At 33.5% G+C, this 22,500-nt stretch overlaps 1 protein-coding gene across 2 annotated transcripts in view; it reads right to left on the bottom strand.

The window, feature by feature from the left end:
* Nucleotides 1-22,500, bottom strand: part of LOC137625985 (cell adhesion molecule Dscam2-like) — a 2,034,023-nt gene that overhangs the window by 820,521 nt on the left and 1,191,002 nt on the right. For both annotated transcript variants that reach the window (XM_068357069.1, XM_068357078.1), the window contains exons 6-7: nt 21,329-21,446; nt 5,774-5,975 (exon numbers count right to left, since the gene is read on the bottom strand). In XM_068357069.1, the coding sequence (XP_068213170.1) occupies nt 5,774-5,975; nt 21,329-21,446 (320 nt within the window). The remainder of the gene's footprint in view (nt 1-5,773; nt 5,976-21,328; nt 21,447-22,500) is intronic.

Below are 22,500 nucleotides of genomic sequence, written 5' to 3'. Positions count from 1 at the left end.
GATAATTGTCTTTGACTTAGCATACCTATTGATAGTTTAATATTTTGAGCAAGGCGAGACCAATTTTCTTCACAAGTATCCTCAAAATCACTACAATAAATTATACCAAGAATTTTGATACTTTCAACAGTTTTCGACCAACTGATAGGCCAGAGTCTTCGGTTTTCCCATTTCCTAACCTAATTATACTAGTTTTGTCCTTGTTTAGCTGTGCACTTGTTGCAAGTTCAAACCATTGTACTTCTTCATAACATTCTCCAACTGAATCATCAGTGGACAATATCACGGATGAATCATCTGCATAACCTTGCAGGCATATACAAAGGTTCTTGAAATATACAATATAACAGCATTGACATAGGGCACCCTTGTCTTACAGACCTTTCAATACAAAAAGGTGAACTCATATCCTGATTTAACAAGATACTACTTACACAAACTTTGTACAGTATTCTAACTAGAGCCACCAATTCATCTGGCAAACCAAATTTCTTCATTACTTTGAAAACAAAATCTATATTAACACCATCAAAAGCCTTAGACCAGTCTAAGCTTAAAATTGCTAAGTCTTCACTCTTTTGTTTTGTATGAAAAATTACATCTCGAATCGTATTATTACAATTCACAATCAAACTTTCCTTCACTGCTCAATATAGTTCTGGGGATACAATCTTCCAAATAAAACATCACAATCTCTTTGCTAAAACCTTAGCAAAGATTTTATAGTCAACATTCAGTGGGGATATAAATTTAGGTCTGCAGTTCTCCCCGGAGGATAAATTTCCTATTTTAGCTAATAATTTGATTACACCCAAATTTTGACTATCTGACATATATTTCACAGTCACAATGGATTTGAACACTTCCCTAACGTCAGACTTTATTATAGACCAAAACTTTATGTAGAATTCTATAAGAAGTCCATCATACCCTTTACAGTATAAATTCTGTCTATTCTGGATTCATAGTTTTCACGTATATAAGTGTATTCTAGTATCCTGTTTGTGAATTTGTAATTATCTTTCAAAGCAAGGTTTTTCACTAGAGTACTCATAGACGTAGACAGTAAGTCGTCGTTATTATTACTACAATCTCTTTTGTACGTTATACAGCTGAAATCGCCTCAAAAGTAAGATAATCATTATTGTGTCGCAGGTAATACAATATTTTATTCCTGAAAAAGTCTTGCCTTTCAGCACATTTATAATAGGTATAATGCAGTTATTGTAACATACTCTTAAACCAACAATTCTCCTTGGTTAGAAGTTTTACATTTGTTTTATTATTTATACATATCATTGTACCTCCTTTTAAATTGATTGATGGATTGAACACCACACGCATAAAATTAGTGAGATAACTCAAACCTGAAATATCTTTAACGTTATGTTCTTGAATCAACAAAATATCAATTTTATAGTACATGATATATGACACAGCTTTCATTTGTTTAATTACCTCATTTAAGCCAGTAATATTTAAAGTGGCAACAGAAAGAACCATTACAAAGACGAAAAAAGAAACAATTACTTTTTGTTTTTCTTTGACAACCTATCTTTTCCATTAATTTTTTCTTCCTTCTTTTTTCTGTAGTGGATTTTCCTCGAATCAACTTTAATTTACCTAGAGTACCTGGCCTTTTAGCATCCCGTTTGAACTTTTATCATCATTTTTCAAATCGTCTTCAATATCCCTGATTTTATTTACCTCTACATCCATATCACATTCTTCAGTAGCACCATCCACTGATTCATCATCCCTATGCACTTGATTTCTTTAAGATTTCCCGGTTCTTCATTTATATCATCCTCAACGGAGAAGAGACTTCTAATAGCATAAGGAATACGAGGTTCATCTTGTGAGGGAAGCCCCTCATCCTCAGTTATTTCCGTAACTTGAGAAGCTCCTACGGGTGCACTTTTTTATTGCAAAAAAAATGTCACAGTGACTGTTAGCATCAGTTAAACTATTACCATTACTTCTAACCTGGCCCTCCAGGTCACGTGATCGATCTTCTATTTCGACTGAGTGTTGATGAACAGCAACATCATCAACATTCTTGGATAAGGGGATTGTGACTACTATGAGATTCAGGGCATCTGTATCGCGGTTTTTTGGACTTTGCTCCTTATCAAAGCATCGGATGTAGCTGAAAGTTGACATATGTATATTTTACAACCACACACAAATTTTGTCAGCATTATCAATAACCTAAACCCGATAGTTTTAATTTTTATAGAGTAAAAATTATCTAGCCGACGCCATGGCCAGTGATAACGAGCCAAGAGTCGAAAACATTAATTACGTAAGCAATGTAAACACCTTTTGACAAAATTTTGCCCCGCCCATCCACCAGACACCCATTCACCTTGTTCCATCGGCTTTGAAACCCATAACAGTCAAGAATGGCTAACAGGATTTGGAATTGCCCCCATGGTTGCAAAACTACATTTGTCTTACGACTTGCAACTTTATACAGTCAAGAGAAAGCCCGTGGCCATATTTACTATAGACTGAATAGGTAATTATTCAGTTTCTAGTTTAAATCCAATGTTTATGGTCTGATTTGTATTTAGCGTAACATGAGTATAATACTTGTAATGTCATTCAGGCTTTTGAGCATTTCCATTAACTATTCACTATGCCACCAAAAGAGAGAGAGAGAGAGAGAGAGAGAGAGAGAGAGAGAGAGAGAGAGAGAGAGAGAGAGAGAAAGAGAGAGATTGTATGTAAACAGTCTTTATATAACTATTTTTGTTAAAATAAGAATTTGGTGCTAAACTCTCCATCTGAACAACGGATCATCCGATATAATTTTTTTTTCTTCTTCTTAGGCCGTACGACCGTGTTGGCTATGTGTAAATAAATCATGAATAGTTTTAGGAGTTTTATTTGTACATCTAATGGGAATTTATAGAAGTAAAGTGAACATAATTCATTTATCCTTTAAAATAATTACATGTAGCAAAACAAATAGCAGTAAAGATGATAATGCTATGAAGGAATAATACCCTACTTTATCTTTAGCTTCAACATCGGCAATAACATACCCAGTTGGCATAATTTGTCAGCTTAATGAAATAACCTATCATCTAATGTTAAACTTAATTTCTGAGGAGGCCATGGCTTATTGCACAGTGAAAAAACATGACAAAGACTTTATGAATGGCGGAACGATACATAAATGTGGGTGGGGTATCTGTGCTAGCGTAATAATACTACTGTAGCAGTAGTGCCGCAACAGTTGTATACATGAATTAAACGTTTAGGCCAACTGCTGGGATCCTTGAGGATCATTTAGCACTTCTTACAACTACTTGAGAAATGAGTTTTTATAGCCAGAATTTAAATTTTCTGATCCAACAATGCCCATGATAGCCTTCAGTGTTATCCTGAATTATTATAACGTGGCCAAAGTGGGTGGAGTCTCATGAAGTCATCAATCTGACGATAATTATTGGTGAAAGTTTAAAGCCAAAATACGGTACCGGCTCTTTTTTTTTTTTTTTTTTTTTTTTTTTTTTTTTTTTTTTTTTTTTTTTTTTTTTTTTTTTACAGTAAATAGGTAGGCAGATAGACAATAAATAAAAATTGCTTGACATTGGATATAGCAGTTATCAAATCAAGCTTGTTTACTACGTTTTTGAAAATTACCAACTATTCCCTATACCTTGTCAATCTGATTGTGACCTATAAAGTAGACTGTAATTTCTTAGGAAACTTATTTTGGGAGTTAGACTAATAATCGAAGTGTTTTTGTATTTATTAACATATTTTGTTGTTTGTTCATTATGACAATTATCAGTGAAGAGGTTTCAGAGTTCATAAAGGTGTACTGCTTTGCTTTTATTTCAACTTTTGTGTCATTGTTGGCAGAGGTATAGCCTTCGTTACGTATACCCAATCAACGGTCGAGAAAGAGGGAAGAAATGCCATCATAAGTTACGTAACGAGTGCGTTCGAAACCTTTTCTCTGAGTAAGTTGGCCCGTCTTCAAAAAACGTCACTTTTACATTATAAGTACCAAATTTATTCAACCTACGTAATGCAGCATATAGTCAAAATTTATGTGTAGATATAATGTGCATTCTGAATAAGCGTTATATTTATGAAATTCATAGATGAAAAATTATTGCGAAAAAACCGTGTTACAGAGGCCCTGAATCTCATAGTAGTTGTTCTCCTACTGCATAAGTCGTCTATAAGAGCCTCTCCAAGGTTGCTGGATTCTTCTTTATCATTATCAATACTATTTCCATTACATGATTGTTCCACATTTCCTTCATTACCTGTTGCTTGTTGAACTTCAGGAGCACTATCTTCTTCCGGTATCCGGCCATTATCAGAATCCTTGCCGGGCATTGCTGGGAAATCATTCAAATGGAAAATATTTAACTTAGGCTCACTATCCATATTACAGTTAGCTGTCATATGAGTCTCTTCCGCACTTGGAACACGTCTTTTTTCTGGCCATTATATATATATATATATATATATATATATATATATATAAAACATTATAACCACAAATACTGATGGAGGAGGTGATATTTTTCTTTATTTCCATGTTGACAGTGCGTTTTCCGTTTTCCAGACCACTCGCTCCTCCATGAGAAAAAGTATTATGTCTTAGATGGAGAACTTTCCCATACTGTTCGAGGACACTAATTAAAAGGGAGTCTTCTATATCAAAATGTGCATAACGTATTGATACATAACTATATACACTTCTCAAATTGACTACTAGGGCCTTTTCACCATTACCGAAATTAATCACTTTGTCTTCGTACTCTCGTGTAAAGACATCAAAAACTTTATCCTCAATAAATTTCACAGCCACTCTGTTATTTGGCATGTCCTGAAACCCTCGTATGTCTTTTCCACTAATTTTCAACTTATTGAATATGACATCACATGCCGAGTCATAATCAGGAGGACATGAAAGTTTTAAACCAACTGTAGTCTTTGGTTCAAGTCTTGCAGACATTGGGATGTTTGCCATCGTCTTCAGGTTGAAAACGCTTAGTTTTCTGTGATGACGTCATATTGCCTGAGGCGACATGAAACCTCCAGCCTGGCAATTCCTTGGAGTGTATTGAGGATAACTACGTCTAATATAAGAAACTATGACATGAAAAAGTTTACTTGAAACACTAATTAGTTTACTAACATCTTACTTACAAGTTGTAGTCGAAATTTATAATTAAAACCTCGGAAAACCGCCTCAAAATCACAAAAAGAGCAGAGCATTCCAAACAGCGTTTGTGAACAACCACAACTTCTTTTTCCTATAAGTGTTACTTGTGGAATAACCATAGCCCCATCGAACGCAAAGGGTAAGCAATAATTCTAAAATACATTACTTTCAATAGCCAATACCATCATATGTTCATACCTGCATATCATGCCATTAACAAAACCACCAAACCTACATGTAAATGAAGAAGCATTGTCATCACAAATTTCACTATGACTTGAAACTCATAATATTTCAATTCTGTTACCATACATTTTCGCTGGTTCATTCCAAGACTGACAAGATTTAAACAATCAATATGCAATATTAAAGCAGCGTAACTATTGATTTTTGCTGGATAACTTGTTTACAATCTCTAATCCGTCGAAACCTTGAAGATTGAAACAAATACCCTTTTGTAAGTTACTTTTAAATTAAGATACAGTACTACTCTACTGTAACGCCTCAATATCTCAAGGAAAAGACGAAAGTTTAATCCACATAAATATTACAAGTAACGTAATCCAAATTCCGTACCTCCATTGTAGCACGGCCGGCCTCATTTGAAGCTTCACAAACAAGCTTGATGGCTTCATCTTCCGCATTGTGGTTGAGGGCATCTAGTAAGAGGACACCCTCACGGCCACGTGATCTGCTGACACCCAGGTCACTTCCCCGGTTAGCATTACCGGAAGTAGGGGAAAGTGGAATCTTCTCTCCACCACGCTCCTGCCACCACCTGTGGTAGAGACCAATAGATATTGTACAACCTGTTGAGCAATGGACTTGAGACATCAACATTTACACTTGTATTGATTACATCTTTAATTTAACAATCTTGACCTTCAAAATGAAAAATGGTTTTCATAGAGAAGCCAAATGCTTGCTTAATTTTATCTATCCTAACGAATTGGAAGAAAATAAAATCAGTGATATTGTAAGATAGAACAAAAATCAAACAAATTAATGAACACTATGCTGTTATTTCTCATGCAACAAAACCTGGTTCAAAATATTAATAAACTATATCAAATTTTATAACTTAAATTTAGCCCTTGGCATCCAGAAACAATTTTAGCTTCAGGAATTAACAAAAGAGATGTAAGATGCATATGCTGCGAAAATGAAAGCTGGCGTTTTTTATGTATAGTATAAGTCCCTATAGGATAAGGCATTTTCTGCACTGCTGTTACTTCATAAGCAAATTGTAGCTTTCAGGTTATCATTTTCAGCAATAGATGAATATATTAATCAAACTCCAGATAATATTCCCACTTCAGAAAGTTTTTACACCTTCCTCATAAAGAGAATTGTTATAAAATAAAAAAAATACAATCTGCATTTATTTGAAAACACATCTACAGGAATGTCATTCTATAAATATATACTTTACATCAATGTATTTCTCATACAAAATATTAGCTAAATCTAATCACACACATGTTTACAGGTATAAATATTATTACCTTTGAAATGCATACCACATGCAATATAAGATAAATTATTGTGAAGATTTTAATCATTAATAATCATGTATATAACAGGCAGAAGCTATTTTCAGATCTTTCTTTCTAAATACCATCTACATTTTATTTTGCAGCAGTAGCCTTTCTCGAGCAAATTACATTCATAAGCTAGTTTTATTTTCTATAAAATAATCATCTATGAACTTTAAACAACGAATTTCTCTTGTCGTTAGAATAATAAGTTTCCTTAAAACCCCATTTCAATTTCATTTCTCTGAAGATGTTATTATAAAAACTGTTAAAATTCATTCATAAGGCCCTCTAAATGAGAGAATGCCTTGATGAAGTCATTGAGCTTCAGCACGGCATTTCATTCCCGTGCTGAAACTTGGTGACGGGCAAGAGGACTCTCGAACTTGGGAAAATTGCTCCCCCAGTTCGAATATAAATTTCTCTCTCTCTCTCTCTCTCTCTCTCTCTCTCTCTCTCTCTCTCTCTCTCTCTCTCTCTCTCTCTCTCTCTCTCTCATCTTTTTCCTCCTCTTAATATTACTTCGACCTTCTCCTAATTTTATAAACTTTCTTTCGTGTTGTTGTCCCAACTCTTTGAGTAAAATCTCCCATATGTATGTGTATATATTTACATATATATGTATATTTTTTTCTTAATGGTGTGGATGTTTCTACATCCGTTATTGCCACAGGCATGAATGTTTCTACATCCGTTATTGCTGCCTGGTTTGATGAACGGGAGGAGGTGTCACGGTTGGGAGGTGTTTGCGCTCAAAGCTATATGTGAGAGTATTGGATGATCTCAGTCATCCCGAAGATGGTTTGGACCTTTTTGGCGGAACTATTCTCAATTGTTGAGACTTCTGAATCCAGTGGGATCCAATGCTTGGGGGTAGGACTCTCGGCTTTTGGCTGGAAGCCCATCATTACAGATATGGGGAGTATGATTCCATAGTTTCTTGTTCTCAGTCCTAACAGATGGGTTCAGCTTACACCTTGGCCTTTATATCTGTTTTGGTGCTAACCTTCGGGTATGGACGGGACCATCTGGGAAGTATACTCTCATTGTGCCAATAGTGGAGAGTGCAAACTTCCTTTCCAACATGTGATGCCTTAATGTTCTAAAGCAGGTGAATAAAACAATTCTAAATATCAAATTTCTCTTATATTTATTTTTATGGATTCTTTTGTCAACGACCCCCCTCCCCTGGATATGTTAACTCGCCCCGGGCACTGTTGACAACCTCTGGCAATTCATTTAAAGAAAATTCCGTTGACGAGTTAGGAACTAAAAAGGACTATTCTTTGAACATTAAAAAAAAAGGTAATTTGGGCAACACAGGAAAATTTTAAATCCTGCATGTTACCAAATCCCATTAGAAGCTAATTATGATGTGCTACATAAAATATTTGAATGCTGACGGATTGATAAAATAAATTAGAATGAAACTTCAAGATGATAAATGGTCATGAGGAAGCATTCAATACAAGCAGTAACATTATTAATATTAAAATAGGTAATATGAGTATTAAGGGTGCTCTGTGTGATGGGGTACCTAAAGATCTGGATGTCAACAGACCAGCAGACTGGATTAATAAAGACATAGAAATAGTTGTGCCATCCCAAAGAATTCCAAAACCACCATTTTTATTTTAAGATCTGCAAATTTCTTAAGCTTGAACTGCAACTCTAATCATAAATCTAATGATAGGCGCTGCCACTTTTATAAGTTTGAAGAAGCTGCCCTCAATAAATCAATTATTGAACATGTAAGCGTAGGGCATGCCAAGATATTATTAAATAAATGTACTACCTATGCAAAGACATTAAAAACAGGAGAAAAGGTTCCGTGGGAATCATCTAACCCTCCTACTACTGTAAGTAGTTCTCGAAAAAGAAATTCACCATCTACTGATAAAATGCTGCATTATAAGACAAGAATATCTCCTCCTAAAGATTTACCATTGTGTATCAACAAAAAGACAGTGCCCATCACTATCCAACCTTTATCCCCCATTACAAAGGATAGTACTAACCTCTCCCAGGCCATGTCCTTGCCTTATTTAATGGAGATTCCACTTGAAACTAAGTTATCAGGTGCATCTGTAATGGGGAAGGTACAAAAACCTGGTAGCTCATAACCTATTAATCAGACAAGAGAAAGACCTCCATCTCTCTCACCCCTTTCCATAAGAAATATTAGAGTTATGACATCAAATAAATATGATGTTTTGTCTGTTGATGTTTCTGATCAACCAGAAGACAATTTAAATAAATCAGAAATTCAAGTTGAGGTCCAACATCCCCCTCAAGAATTAGATCAAAAGGACAAAAAGAAAATAACAAACACAAAACCCAATTTATCAAGACCCTCTCTAATAAAATCACCGGGAAATAGTGTTGGATCAAAAATTGCTAATGGGAAGACTTCATCCAAAAGTTCTTCCCAAAAACCAAACATAGTTTTAGCCTCCATTTTGCAATGGAATTGTCAGGGTTTAAGGGCCAAATATGAAGAACTTAATCTTTTAATTCATGAGCATTCCCCCATAATTATATGCCTACAGGAGAGCAAGCTTGATACTAATACACCTTGTCCTTGCAAATATATTAGATATAGGACACCATATGATCACCGAGTAGGGAGGCATGGCGGAAGTCTCATATACGTCCGTCGAGATGTTCCTGAAATATCTTTGTCTATCAGTACACATCTGCAGGCAGTGGTTGTGCAGATTGATATAGGATGAAAATATACAATTAGCTCTCTGTACTTGCCTCCAAATGAAAACATGTCATATGATAATTTAGTAGAGGTGATTCAACAACTCCCTCAACCTTTTCTTGTCCTTGAGGAGTTGAATATTAGACATCCTTTGTGGGGTGATGTTTTAGCAAACACCAGGGGCAATACTATATCATCAATTGTGGAGTGGACTCCTCAATACAGGAAACCCCAAACACTTCCATGTTCAGACAGGTACCTTTTCATGCATTGACCTTTCAATTGCGAGCTCTAACTGCCTTCTCGATTTCGATTGGAGGACATTAGACGATTGGCATAATAGTGATCGTGCACCAATCATTATAAACACCAACAATGGTCCACCTTTACAGAGATCGCTACGATGGAATCTTGACTAGGCGAACTGTGTTGAATTTTGTGAGCTAAGTGAAATCAACGGGTCTGCAGAGCAGTTTGAAAGTATTGATGATGCCATAGATGGTACCATAAAAGATGCCATAGAACTTTCCATACACCAGGAGTCAATTCGATTCTCAAAACCACAGGATCATTCAAACGACGATCAGAACTACCAGAAAATCTCTGACTAGATTGCCTAGACACCGTAATGAGGAAAATTTGTTAACATACAAAAACTGTAGAGTACAGTTCCATTGCACCATGAACAAAGCTAGGTGCCAATCTTGGGTATCTTTTGTTTCCTCAGTCAACAGTAGAACACCATCATCTTCTGTATGAAGAAAAATAAAAAAGATTGCAAGCAAATTTATCCCAAACCCACCACCATTGTTGAAGGTGAATGGTCAGTATGTGACTGAAACAAATGATGTTAGCAATGGCCTGGCGGATCTTTTTCAAATGTATCATGCAAGTGTGTAGCAGCTCCTGATCACCAGTATAGCAGCATTGAAGAAAAGAAAATTTTAAATTTTGCAACAAGAAGGGAAGAGTCATATATTTCTCCTTTTACTGAAAGAAAATTTGATTCCGCACTTGCTACTTGTAACGATACGGGCCCTGGACCCGGTGGAATTCCATATGCAATGATTAACCATGTACATTTTAATATAAAGTTATTTATTTTAAGCAGTATTAATAGAATACGGCATGATCATAGTTATCCAAGTGTTTTGGAACTAGCCATTATTTCACCATTTTTAAAACCCGGTAAGGACAAGCTTTTAGGAGCAAACTATCGACCTATTGCAATGACATCTTGTTTATGTAAAATCATGGAGAAGATGGTCAATGCAAGACTGGTGTGGTGCCTTGAAACGAAATGTATATTATCACCTATTCAATGTGGATTCAGAAAAATGCACTCAACAACTGATATGTTGATATGACTTGAGTCCTCTTTTTGTGAAGCCCTGCTTCCAAACAGCACCGCATGACAGTCTTTTATTACCTTGAAAAGGCATATGATACTACATGGAGATATAGTATACTTAAAACTATTCATGAATTGGGATTAAGAGGAGAGCTACCACTGTTTATTCAGTCATTTCTTTCACATAGAGTTTTTCTAGTGAGAGTGGGAGAAACTGTCAGAGAGTAAATGTCAGGAAGAGGGAGTTCCTCAGGGTAGCATACAGAGTATAACCGTGTTTGCACTAGCAATTAATGCGATATTCTTAGTCATTCCCCTAGATGTTCTCTCAACACTATTTGCGGATGATCTCTCCTTATCATTTGCTGGAGCTAGAATGGCAATAGTTGAGAGAAAACTACAACTCACAATTGACAAAATTATTCAGCAGACTGATATGAATAGGTTCAAGTTTTCAACAAGCAAAACTACTATGGTCCATTTCTGTCGTATCCGGGAAGTACATCCAGATCCGGATATATACATGAAGGTCAACGGATCGCATGCGTAGGTGAAGCTAAATTTTTAGGATTGACTTTCGATTGTAGGTTGACATGGGTTCATCTCTTTAAGGCGTTTAAAGCTAAATGTCTTGAGGCTCTGAATGGTTTAAAAGTATTGTCCCATACATCATGGGGGCAGCCCGTAAGACTATTTTGAAATTATACAAGGCCTTAATTTTTTCCAAAATTAGTTATGGGTGTGAAATATACTCGTCAGCCACCCCAAGCCAATTAAAGATATTAGATTCAATACATCATGCTCATATTAGACTGTCCACAAGAGCGTTTAGAACCTCACCTATCCCAAGTCTCCTTGTTGATGCTGCAGAGTTACCTCTAGACCATTTCCAAATGTCTTCCATTATTCGCTGTTGGTTTAGGTTACAAAGACTCTCTAACTCTTTAGCCTTTCATACTGCAAGCCTTGTAAGACACTGAACATACTTTGAGTTGCACCCAAAATCTCCTCAACCTTATGGCTTTCGGGTAAAACAATTACTAAAGTCTTGATATAATTATAGGTAAGGTTCTTCCATTTAAGATATCATCAACCCCTCCGTGGAAATTACCAGAGATATGTTTTTGTAAATACTTTATTGGTGTTAAAAAAAACATGACTGAATTAGAAGCTAGGTCTCTTTTAATGGAACATGTCAAAGAACATAGGGAATCAATATTTATATATACCGATGGCTCCAAATCTGATGCTGGCATTGGACTTGGAGTATATAGTAATTCTTTTAACTGTAGAGGTGCACTTCCTCCAGTATCTTCCATATTTACGGCTAAATTATATGGCGTACTAACCGCTACTGAGAAAATGGTGTTAACAGAAGAGGGCAATTTTACAATTTTTAGTGATTCAAGAAGTGTCCTTCAAGCTTTAGAAAGTTTTAATTCTAGTAACCCTTTAGTTTTAAAGATTTTAGAGTGGCTTTTAATTATTGGCCTAAAAGGTATAACAGTTCGATTTTGCTGGGTTCCGGCACACGCAGGTGTGTCTTGAAATGAAGAAGTAGATTCACTGGCAAAGAGTGCTGCAGCAGAGTTGCTACTAAGAAGGTATCCCATTCTCTGTAATGAATTTTTACCAGCAATTAAGAATTCTATGTATATAGTTGGCAACAGCATTAGGATAGTTTAACCGAAAATAAGATGAGAGAAATTGCTATTGTTATATCCCTTTCGAGATATAATAGGATGCCCCGAAAATAGGTCACACTCGGATGACACATGAGTTTCTACTGGCTGGCCAACAGATACCCTTGACAGTGAGACATTTGTTGACTGAATGCCCCACTTATAGCACAGAAAAAAATAGATATCTCTTTGAGGTTTGGGGTGAAGATGGCAGTTTCATCATTGCCAAGATCCCTGGACATGATGTGGCGTATAATGCTAGGGCATTTCTAAATTTATATCAGAAGTAGGACTTAATGCCTTTCAACTTTTATAACATATTTACTTTTCTGGTTTTAATTGAATATTCTTTTAATCTTTATTCATAATAAAAGATATTGGCGGCAATAAGGGTAAAATAAAAGAGATATGAAATATAATAAGCAGAATTATCCAGAACAATAAACAAACTAAAACCCCAAGACATTCACAGACATAATCAAAGCAATATTCAGGAAACACTAAAGAAGGGCAAAAGTCCCAGATTGATGAAAAGAAGACTTCAAATATGCCACCTACGGAAATATAAATATATATATATATATATATATATATATATATATATATATATATGTATATATATATATATATATATATATATATATATATACTGTATATATGCAAATATATATATATATATATATATATATATATATATATATATATATATATATATATATATATACTGTATATATGCAAATTATATATATATATATATATATATATATATATATATATATACATATATATATATATATATATATATATATATATATATATATATATATATATATATATATATATATATATATAGATAGATAGATAGATAGATATACACACACACACACACACATATATATATGTATATATATATATATATATATATATATATATATATACAATCTTAAATATACATAAATATATACAACAACAACAAAAAATACAGCCGTTTCTAGTCCAAAATGCTGATTGATGGGAGAATTTAGGCTAATCCCTCAGAGGAAACCAACCTAATATGGGTGTCCCTGAGTAATACAGCTTTGCTGATCTTGGCAATACGTAAACCCTTCCAACCGTTTTAGGTATCCCCAGTCAGAAAGGGATATATATATATATATATATATATATATATATATATATATATATATATATATATATATATATAAATATATATATAAAAAAACATAAAGATACATAACACACACATGTATATATATATATATATATATATATATATATATATATATATATATACATATATATATATATATATATATATATATATATATATATATATGTGAGTGTGTGTGCGATAAACTCATGAGAAAGCCAAAATATTGAGTGAATTCTGGTAGGTTTCGTCTCTATGACATATTCAACGCAATGTTTACTCATGTTAGAGAACAAAATCCTTACTATTAATTGGTCTTGTGCAAAGAAACTGGTTCACGCCAATAATTTATCAGAAAGAAACATTTCTAGTAAAAAAAAAAAAAAAAAAAAAAAACTAAATCACAACGTGAAAATCTAAGTACGCCTTTCCCAATATTCCTTTTAACTTCGGCCACACTATGAGTGGTTATACATTTAAAATGGGGTTTACCGAATGCAATTCACAAATCGATGGGCAGCTGTCCTGTCATCGAGGGTTTGTCAGAAATCTAACGACACAATATTAAACGAAGTCAAGGCATGTTACATCAGCATCGTTTTTTTTTTTTTTTTTTTTTTCAGCAGGTTTCAAACTTATCGAACATTCATGAGTTTTTCAAAAATTAAACATTTGACCATGCCATTTTAAAAGATGAACTATAGTGATAGTATTGAACGTAATTAAAAATACCTGAAAATTAATGAAGTTACTTTTTATCATCGTCTCTTACAAATTTAATGGAAAAAAGGAGGAAAAAAATACTCGGAGTAATATGAATGACATAAGCTAGGCTAAAATACCAGACTGAACAAACTATATAGTAATATATGATGCATAAATAGCACACGTTAATCTACACACACGAAACAATAACAAATTCACAAACGAAAAAATGCTTGTCTGTCAGCAAAAAGCGTTAAATCTGTAGCCTGAAATTTAAATCAAGCTATTTCCAATGTAGTCGCGTAAAATATAACAGATCAATATCCTGGCAGCAAATTATTACAGACCATTAATCACTGCTTTCCCTGTTTCAACATACGGTAAAAGATATTTGTGTATATAGATCACTATACATATCTGAAATAGTGTGGAGAGAGAGAGAGAGAGAGAGAGAGAGAGAGAGAGAGAGAGAGAGAGAGAGAGAGAGAGAGAGAACCGCGTATTTGCAGTGAATGAAAAGGATAGAGACCATTTAAAAGATTACATAAATCGCTATTTAGGAGTGATCAATCTAGCATTAATAGTTTCATCATGTAGCTATCTGATTCTATGAAATTAATCTGTTTAAACTTCCAACCCCATCAACCCTTCCAGCGATCCGTACTCCCAGCCAGAGTGTCCTTATCAATTACCTGCTACCCCTTCCCTGATCCCGTTCCTAGCCCCACCCTCTCGATCATGAAAGGTTAAAGGCGGGCGGACAGACAGGATTGCGAGACCCAGCAATTGCCTGTCTGTGGTAGCTTTGTATTGGTTCCCCCGCTTCCTTCAAACCTTCTCTCTCTTTACCTCCTGTGTAACAGTATTTCGACACATCACTTAAATCCCAAGTACCCTGGGAATAAGAGCGACAGTGTGAAAATGTATTTTATATACATCTTAGAGCATTTCCTATTATGTAAAGGGTTCAGGAATCACGATGCAAGGTTTTGAAACTTAATTTCCTATTGATCATGCATTGCCTTTAACTTAAAAGTAACCCCATTGTATGCGGAAGGATGATGCCATTTGTTTCATCACTTTGAATAAATGGATATTAGCAATGCTGTCAGCCTCACTGCAAAAATCTATCTTAAAATTTTCAGGTTTCCAATATAAGCCGATTGCCAATAACATAAAAAATCCTTCTACTGATTTCAGCTCATAAATTCATTCACATTTACCAAAAAATGCTATGATTCTTCCAAATGCATGAACGTGGAAAACATAAGAGTTGACTCCGTTTCTGAAGTGCTTTTCGTCGTTTACACTCGAATTATGGGCTATATTGAGAACGAAGACCATCAAAACCTTAATGGGATCCTTTCACTTTTCTTTTCCAGCCAAAAAATAAACTCGAGAATTTTAGTTACTGAAGTACCTTCTTAAGATCATAAGAAACTATGTGGATTTACTAATACAGATAAGTACGTACAATCACTAACGTAGATTTCATACAGTAAAGGTTTTTAATCGTAGATTACACGTTCACAAGCTTTTAGAGAAACAATAAGCTAGCAAAATGTCAGTGATGAGAATTTTATTATTCCTATTTCTTAGGTACCTCAACTACACATAAGTACTCTTCCATTCCTTGACATGTGTGCAATGTAAAAAAAAAAAAAAAAAAAAAAACTGTCTACTCTTCACTGGACATCAAATAAAATTCGTAATTTGGCAAAAATATCGGAACTATGCAACACGACTACAACGCTTAAAGGCTGAGGAAAGAACCCGATTTTAGGAAGTTTATATTGTTCTATCTAGTAATTCCAGTTTTAAAACGTTATCAAACATCTTTATAACATTTGGACAGTAAATTGTACTGAAGTTAGATATCTAGAATTCGGCTAAAATTATATATATATATATATATATATATATATATATATATATATATATATATATATATACATACACATATACATATACATATACATATACATATACATACATATATATATATATATATATATATATATATATATATATATATATATTCATATATATACATATACATATATATATATATATATATATATATATATATAAATATATTTAATATATATATATAATATTATACACATATATATATACATATATATACATATATATATATATATATATATATATATATATATATATATATATACACATTAATATACATACATATATTAATTTCGTTTTCTACAGCAGGAAAGTTAAGACAATGACAGAAAACTTTGAAACTGAAGGTCAAAATTTGTCTCACTTCTTCATTAGGAGAAATCAGGTAATTGATCAATTGTATGAACACAAAGCATCGGTAACCCTACCGAGATCTTAAAAAGTTATCTTTCCTAGAGATATCACTCCTTTATGTGGTATAAAAACGGGATTTCCACTGGAATTTAAAATACTTCCCACACTCACTAGAATACTAAATACTGTACTTTACATTCCTTGCAAAAAATCGTGTGTTTTTCTTCAATATCTTCCATACTAATTACTTGATCAGAATGGTACTTTGACATAGCACCCTGTAGACGCACCCCCCCCCCTAATTTTTTATACTATAATGCATTGGCCCATCAATCCTGCTTTTGGAAAACGTGTTTCATTATTTTTAATCAGTTAAAAGAAGCCCTCAGGGCAGGTTCATGAAGTTGAATAAATAGGCTAAAGGCTATAAACTCCTTATATACCTTGATGAAATACAGCAGTATCATGAAATGTTAATAGGAATTATAACAAGAATCCAACATATCAAATCTATCAGTTATTAACAAAATAACAGGTTACAGATAAGGTAGAGGAAATGACGCCAGAGAGACTAGGAAAGCGGGTTACTGGATGGATAGAAGGATGTGCTTGACAGAGGATGGGAAGAAGAGGGGAGGGACGGTGGAGAGAAGGTTTTCGGATTGCTTTACCTACCAACCCTATTCACTTGGCCTAGGCTTTATTAGGACAGCAGTAAACGCCTTAATTAACGAGATTGGACAATGCATTATAGTATAAGAAATTAGGGGGAGGTCTATTGAGTGCTGTGTCGAAGTACCATTCCGATTAAGTAATTAGTATGGGATATATTAAAGAAAAACACACTATTTTTTTGCACAAAAATGAATAGTAGGTATCCCGCCACTACAACTTACAGTAGATCTTAACTACCACTCCCAGTGATAGCTTAACGAACGGTCATTCTTAGCTGAAATCTTCCACACTTAATGAAACGATAATCCCTCCTCGACTCCAATCATGACGTTATTGAATGAAGAACATCAGAGAATTGTTGTCATCAAAAAACGAAACTGAATAATCAGTTTCCTCCATGAAATATCATTAAGAGTAAATATCAGAAAATTTTTTGATAATTACAGCGATGAAGATTTAATAATTTCACAAAACAGCAATATCTATCTTATCTATCTTGAAAATATTTAACTTTTCACATTTTCCACGAATAAATGTACTTCACGCTTAGTAAAAGAAGTAGACTTAAGTTAAATTGCAGTGCAAATAATAAAAACTTTCATAATTTAATCAGCAAAACTGAAAATGTTGTACTGCTCTCTCACTCACTATATACATATATACATACATACACATATATATATATATATATATATATATATATATATATATATATATATATATATGTAACAAGAACAACAAATGCGGTCATTTCTAGTCCACTACAGTACACAGGCCTCGCCAATTCATGTCTGGGATTTGGCCACTTTTCATCACCACGCTTGGCTCTGCGGATTGGTGATAGTGGGAGATTTTCGTCTAATCGTTTAACTTTAGAGCAAACACTGACCAGCAAAGCTTTGCTGATCATGGTGCTATACAAACCCTTTCACAATTATAATATATATATATATATATATATATATATATATATATATATATATATATATATATATATATATATATATATATATAACAGTAAATATATTAACAGAAGAAAGAAAGCATTGCTACCGATTTAAGGGTCTTGTGCGCTAAAGTAATATTTTCGGCGACTCAACCGCTAATACTTGTAAGTCTCGAAACGTTGGCCACACAAAAGGAAATCAAAATAAGGAAGTGATGGTCGGCTGATTTAAACTTTAAGACCAGAGCAGAATTTCTCTGTGCCATTTTATCCGCTTACCTTTTAAAGAGTATATTCGTAATACATCTATCTGGCGTAAAATCTACTCAAAGCAACTTAACGAAACAGATATTGCAGCATTATCATTTTAGAAAATCGTACATACAAAAGTCATATAAAATCGGTTTATGAAAATCGGTATTCTTGAAAATCTTATTAATGGTCTACATGCAAAATAACAGGATTCAGAAAAAAAACTCTTTAAACATGACAACGAAGTTCAAAATAAAATTTTTATATAAAACATATTTTCCCTATTTTGAATACAGTAAATAATAAGATATAATGTTAACAACTTCAACTTTAATTTATATACCGCATTACATTTTCAACGACTGTTACCTAAATATATACACAGTGTTAAATAATGAAACATTAAAACTGCCAAGTTTCTACTTCATGAAGTCTTTAGTAACGGTTTGTTAAAAAAAAAAAAAAAAAAAAGTCTGCAAGTACTTTAAATTGAATCTTATTTTAAAACTTTACTTCAGTATATCATATTAGAAATTCTATGATTCATATGCGCATTCCTGACTCAGTAATGTCACCTTCAGTAAGACGTAATATACAAGCATTCAATGACCCCAGATATAGATGAAAGTTTGGACACTAGAGCGATAGCTCATGCAGTGCTTTTAAGAAAACTTCATAAAATTACAAAATGAAACTAATAAACAAGCACAGTGTGCTATCGAAATAACAGTGTTTAATGCATTATTATTAAATGTATAGGTGTTTTATGAATGGCATTTTTATAACTTAGTCTTAGTGTTTTTTTAACATGCAAGAACTTACATTAAACCATATATTAGAAAAAGAAAAAAAATGCACGCACCCAGTGCCACTATTAGAATAAATTGAACTACGTATTCGTATAAGATCATAAGTCTTGATACTACCTTTCATACACACAGATATATATATATATATATATATATATATATATATATATATATATATATATATATATATATATATATATCTGTGTGTGTAGAACTCTTACAGAAAGGGTGGTCTAGTGCTAACATCCATACAAAAATTGAAGTAAAAAAGGAAACGGAGTAGGAAGAAAAGAGGTGAGACTTTCCCTGAGAAAAGCTATGCAACCATGCCTTGAAGGATGAACGAATAAATGACAAGTTAAATGGACCCCGGAGAAACATTTGCAAACATCAGAAATACTCGGCAGGAGAGCTTTGGATCATGAATAGCAAATACATGTGCTGAGTCCTGGAATAAATGGTGTTCATCACAGTTAATATAATTCACCCTTTTATGATTAATTCTTGGACCTACCAATAATCCTGCTAGACATCTATTCACCCTTCTCATTGTTTAATAACAAATTCAAGAAAATAATTAATAAAAGGAAGTCGGAGAGTGTTAGGAAGCTTGAAGCTGTGTAGTTGCAAAACATTCCTTCGAAATAAAGGAACATACCGATATCCATCTAAGCTAAATTTTGTCACATCAATAGCTATTAAGTTTAATTTTAAGTTTTGGGCTTTATAGTCAGACATTTTATGAAGTTTAGGGAAGCAATTGCTTCAATGAAATTTACGCCGAATTGATTCTCAGGAGATTTCAAAATTCGCTATTCTGTTATGGACTTATTCTCCATGGCAGTTATAGATCAAGGAAGATGAGATATACAGTACATAGGAATCTTTGGCAGATTTTTTTTGTCTTTCTTTTTTTCTCTTAAAAGTAATCAAATATCGCTTAACCCTGCCAGACATCTAGGAATTGCTTGGCACCCTCGGAGATTTAGTAAATTCTTGCTTTTCTGTCAGATTATAGAGTTCCTTGCCTTTAAGAGAGTTAAATATTGACTGCCTCTCTCTCAGATTTTGGCATCCATCTCTCTCTCTCTCTCTCTCTCTCTCTCTCTCTCTCTCTCTCTCTCTCTCTCTCTCTCTCTCTCTCTCTCTCTCAGAAATGAGGATGTAGTTGCAGAATGTATTTACTAAATGTCCAATACACAATCGAGAAACAAAATTACTCCTAAATGTTTTACTACTTACCTCTCCAATTATTTTAATGTAACTTTTCCCTCAAAAAACTCACCATTGCTACTAACCCCCCCCCCCCCCCATGTATGAATAAATAAATAGATTGTTAAACGGTGTGAGTTTTGGAAAGTTTAGCTTGACAACTATCTCCCATTTACTTAGGTAAGAGACAAAAGGGAGAAATAAAAAACAAAAATAGCTTCACTAACCGAAAATATGGATTCTGGTTTAATTTTGAATATTTAGATTCTTGAAAGAGAAAAGATTTATTATTTGCACTATAATTTAGTTTGGTTATCATGTCAGTAATGCTTAATGAACAACAAACCCCAATTAATGCGGAAAGGAAATCCTTGTATGTCAAATCAGAGAATTCCAAGCATAATAATACGGAAGAATACTGATTACGTAAAAAAGGAATCACTGGCCTCATTACTGAGTGTTTTATCAGTACAAGCAATAGAGAGAAGAATATACATTGACATTATGAAAAAAGAGATGTCAGAAGAATATGAACACGCTTGCCTGGTACATGAAATCCAGTTATTTATATTTGTTGTAACTTTATCAATAAAAAAAATTATTAGGCCATCCAACGTTACTTGGCTTAGAAAACATTCGTGAATTAAATGAAATTTCCTTTAAATTTAAATTTTTTTATATACTGTACAATACTGTGTACTCCAAATAATATATGAAAAGGAACTGCTGAACATTCAAAACATTTATTATTTGTTAAAATAATAAAATATATACATAAGTAAAGATATTGGAAACCAAGAGAAGTGACGAAGAAACTTTATATTCACCTGTACTGAGGAGGAGGATGAGCGTGTGCCACACAGGGCAAGACCAAAGGGGTGGCATCAGACAATTGCACTGTGCTCGATTTTGTTACCATCCGAGGGGTAACTCGTTCCCTTGGATCTGAAAAGGTAATGAAAAGTGGGTTTGATAAGGCACTAACACATAAAATTTTATAAAATTATGAAGGTATATGGGTGTGTGTTATTAAAGTTCATGAATGCTGTCCAGGGAATAAATAAGTTGGTTACATCTATAATGGTTGTGTGAGATGTTTTGGTTCGTTCAATGGATAAGATTCAATAATTGAAGTTCCCTCATAATGACTTCAAATATGAATGCCTGAAGGTCTTCTTGAATATCGCAGATTTACGAAAACAAATAACCAAGGACATAAGCATTCCCAGGGTCTTGGATTAAAATTATTAACAAAATAAAATTTTAAAAGTAACAAAATTTGCATTCGCAGATAAGGTGTCCAAAAGGAAATAGAAAAATATTAATAAGAAACCAACTGATGCGGCTGAATATTTTCCTTATTTACTGTCAGTAAAATATTTTTGAATGAGGTGAGTTTGAATAAAAATATGCTGTAGTAAAAAGCCCGAATAAGAACACTAATGATCAAAATTGGGATATAGTAGTTTGGTTATGGAAAAGATAAAGAAAAGTACGAATGAATCGGATGACTAGCTGTCCCCAAAGAGAACTTCACAGAAAAATGGAATGTTGCTTGTCTAAGACTATTGATTGATTGAGTGATTGTTTGTCAGCTGCCTGGTATCACAACTACCAAAATTACACGAGATATATGTTTTCAAGTAGGACCATTGTATCTACAAGGAGGCTGAATAATTAAACGAACGTAGAGGTTGTGACAATGAAAATAGGATAAATAATCATATAATTCTGAAAAGCCATAATTGAGTAGACACGTGTAATTCACCTCCAGAATGATCCCTATGTGATGTGTACATAGGAAAACAATGCATTCTAAAACATTGATGTAAAATAATCTATTACTCGGGATTTAAATTGTTTACCACTAAAATACCAGAACAATGCTCACCCAATCGCAACTGTGTGTATATATATATATATATATATATATATATATATATATATATATATATATATATATGTGTGTGTGTGTGTTTGTGTGTGTGTATATATATAT

The sequence above is a fragment of the Palaemon carinicauda genome, chromosome 2 (genome assembly GCF_036898095.1).
Source record: "Palaemon carinicauda isolate YSFRI2023 chromosome 2, ASM3689809v2, whole genome shotgun sequence".
Classification (NCBI taxonomy): Eukaryota; Metazoa; Arthropoda; class Malacostraca; order Decapoda; family Palaemonidae; genus Palaemon; species Palaemon carinicauda.
The sequence above is the reverse complement of the archived record's forward strand: the minus strand, read 5'-3'. Positions and strand labels throughout refer to the sequence as shown.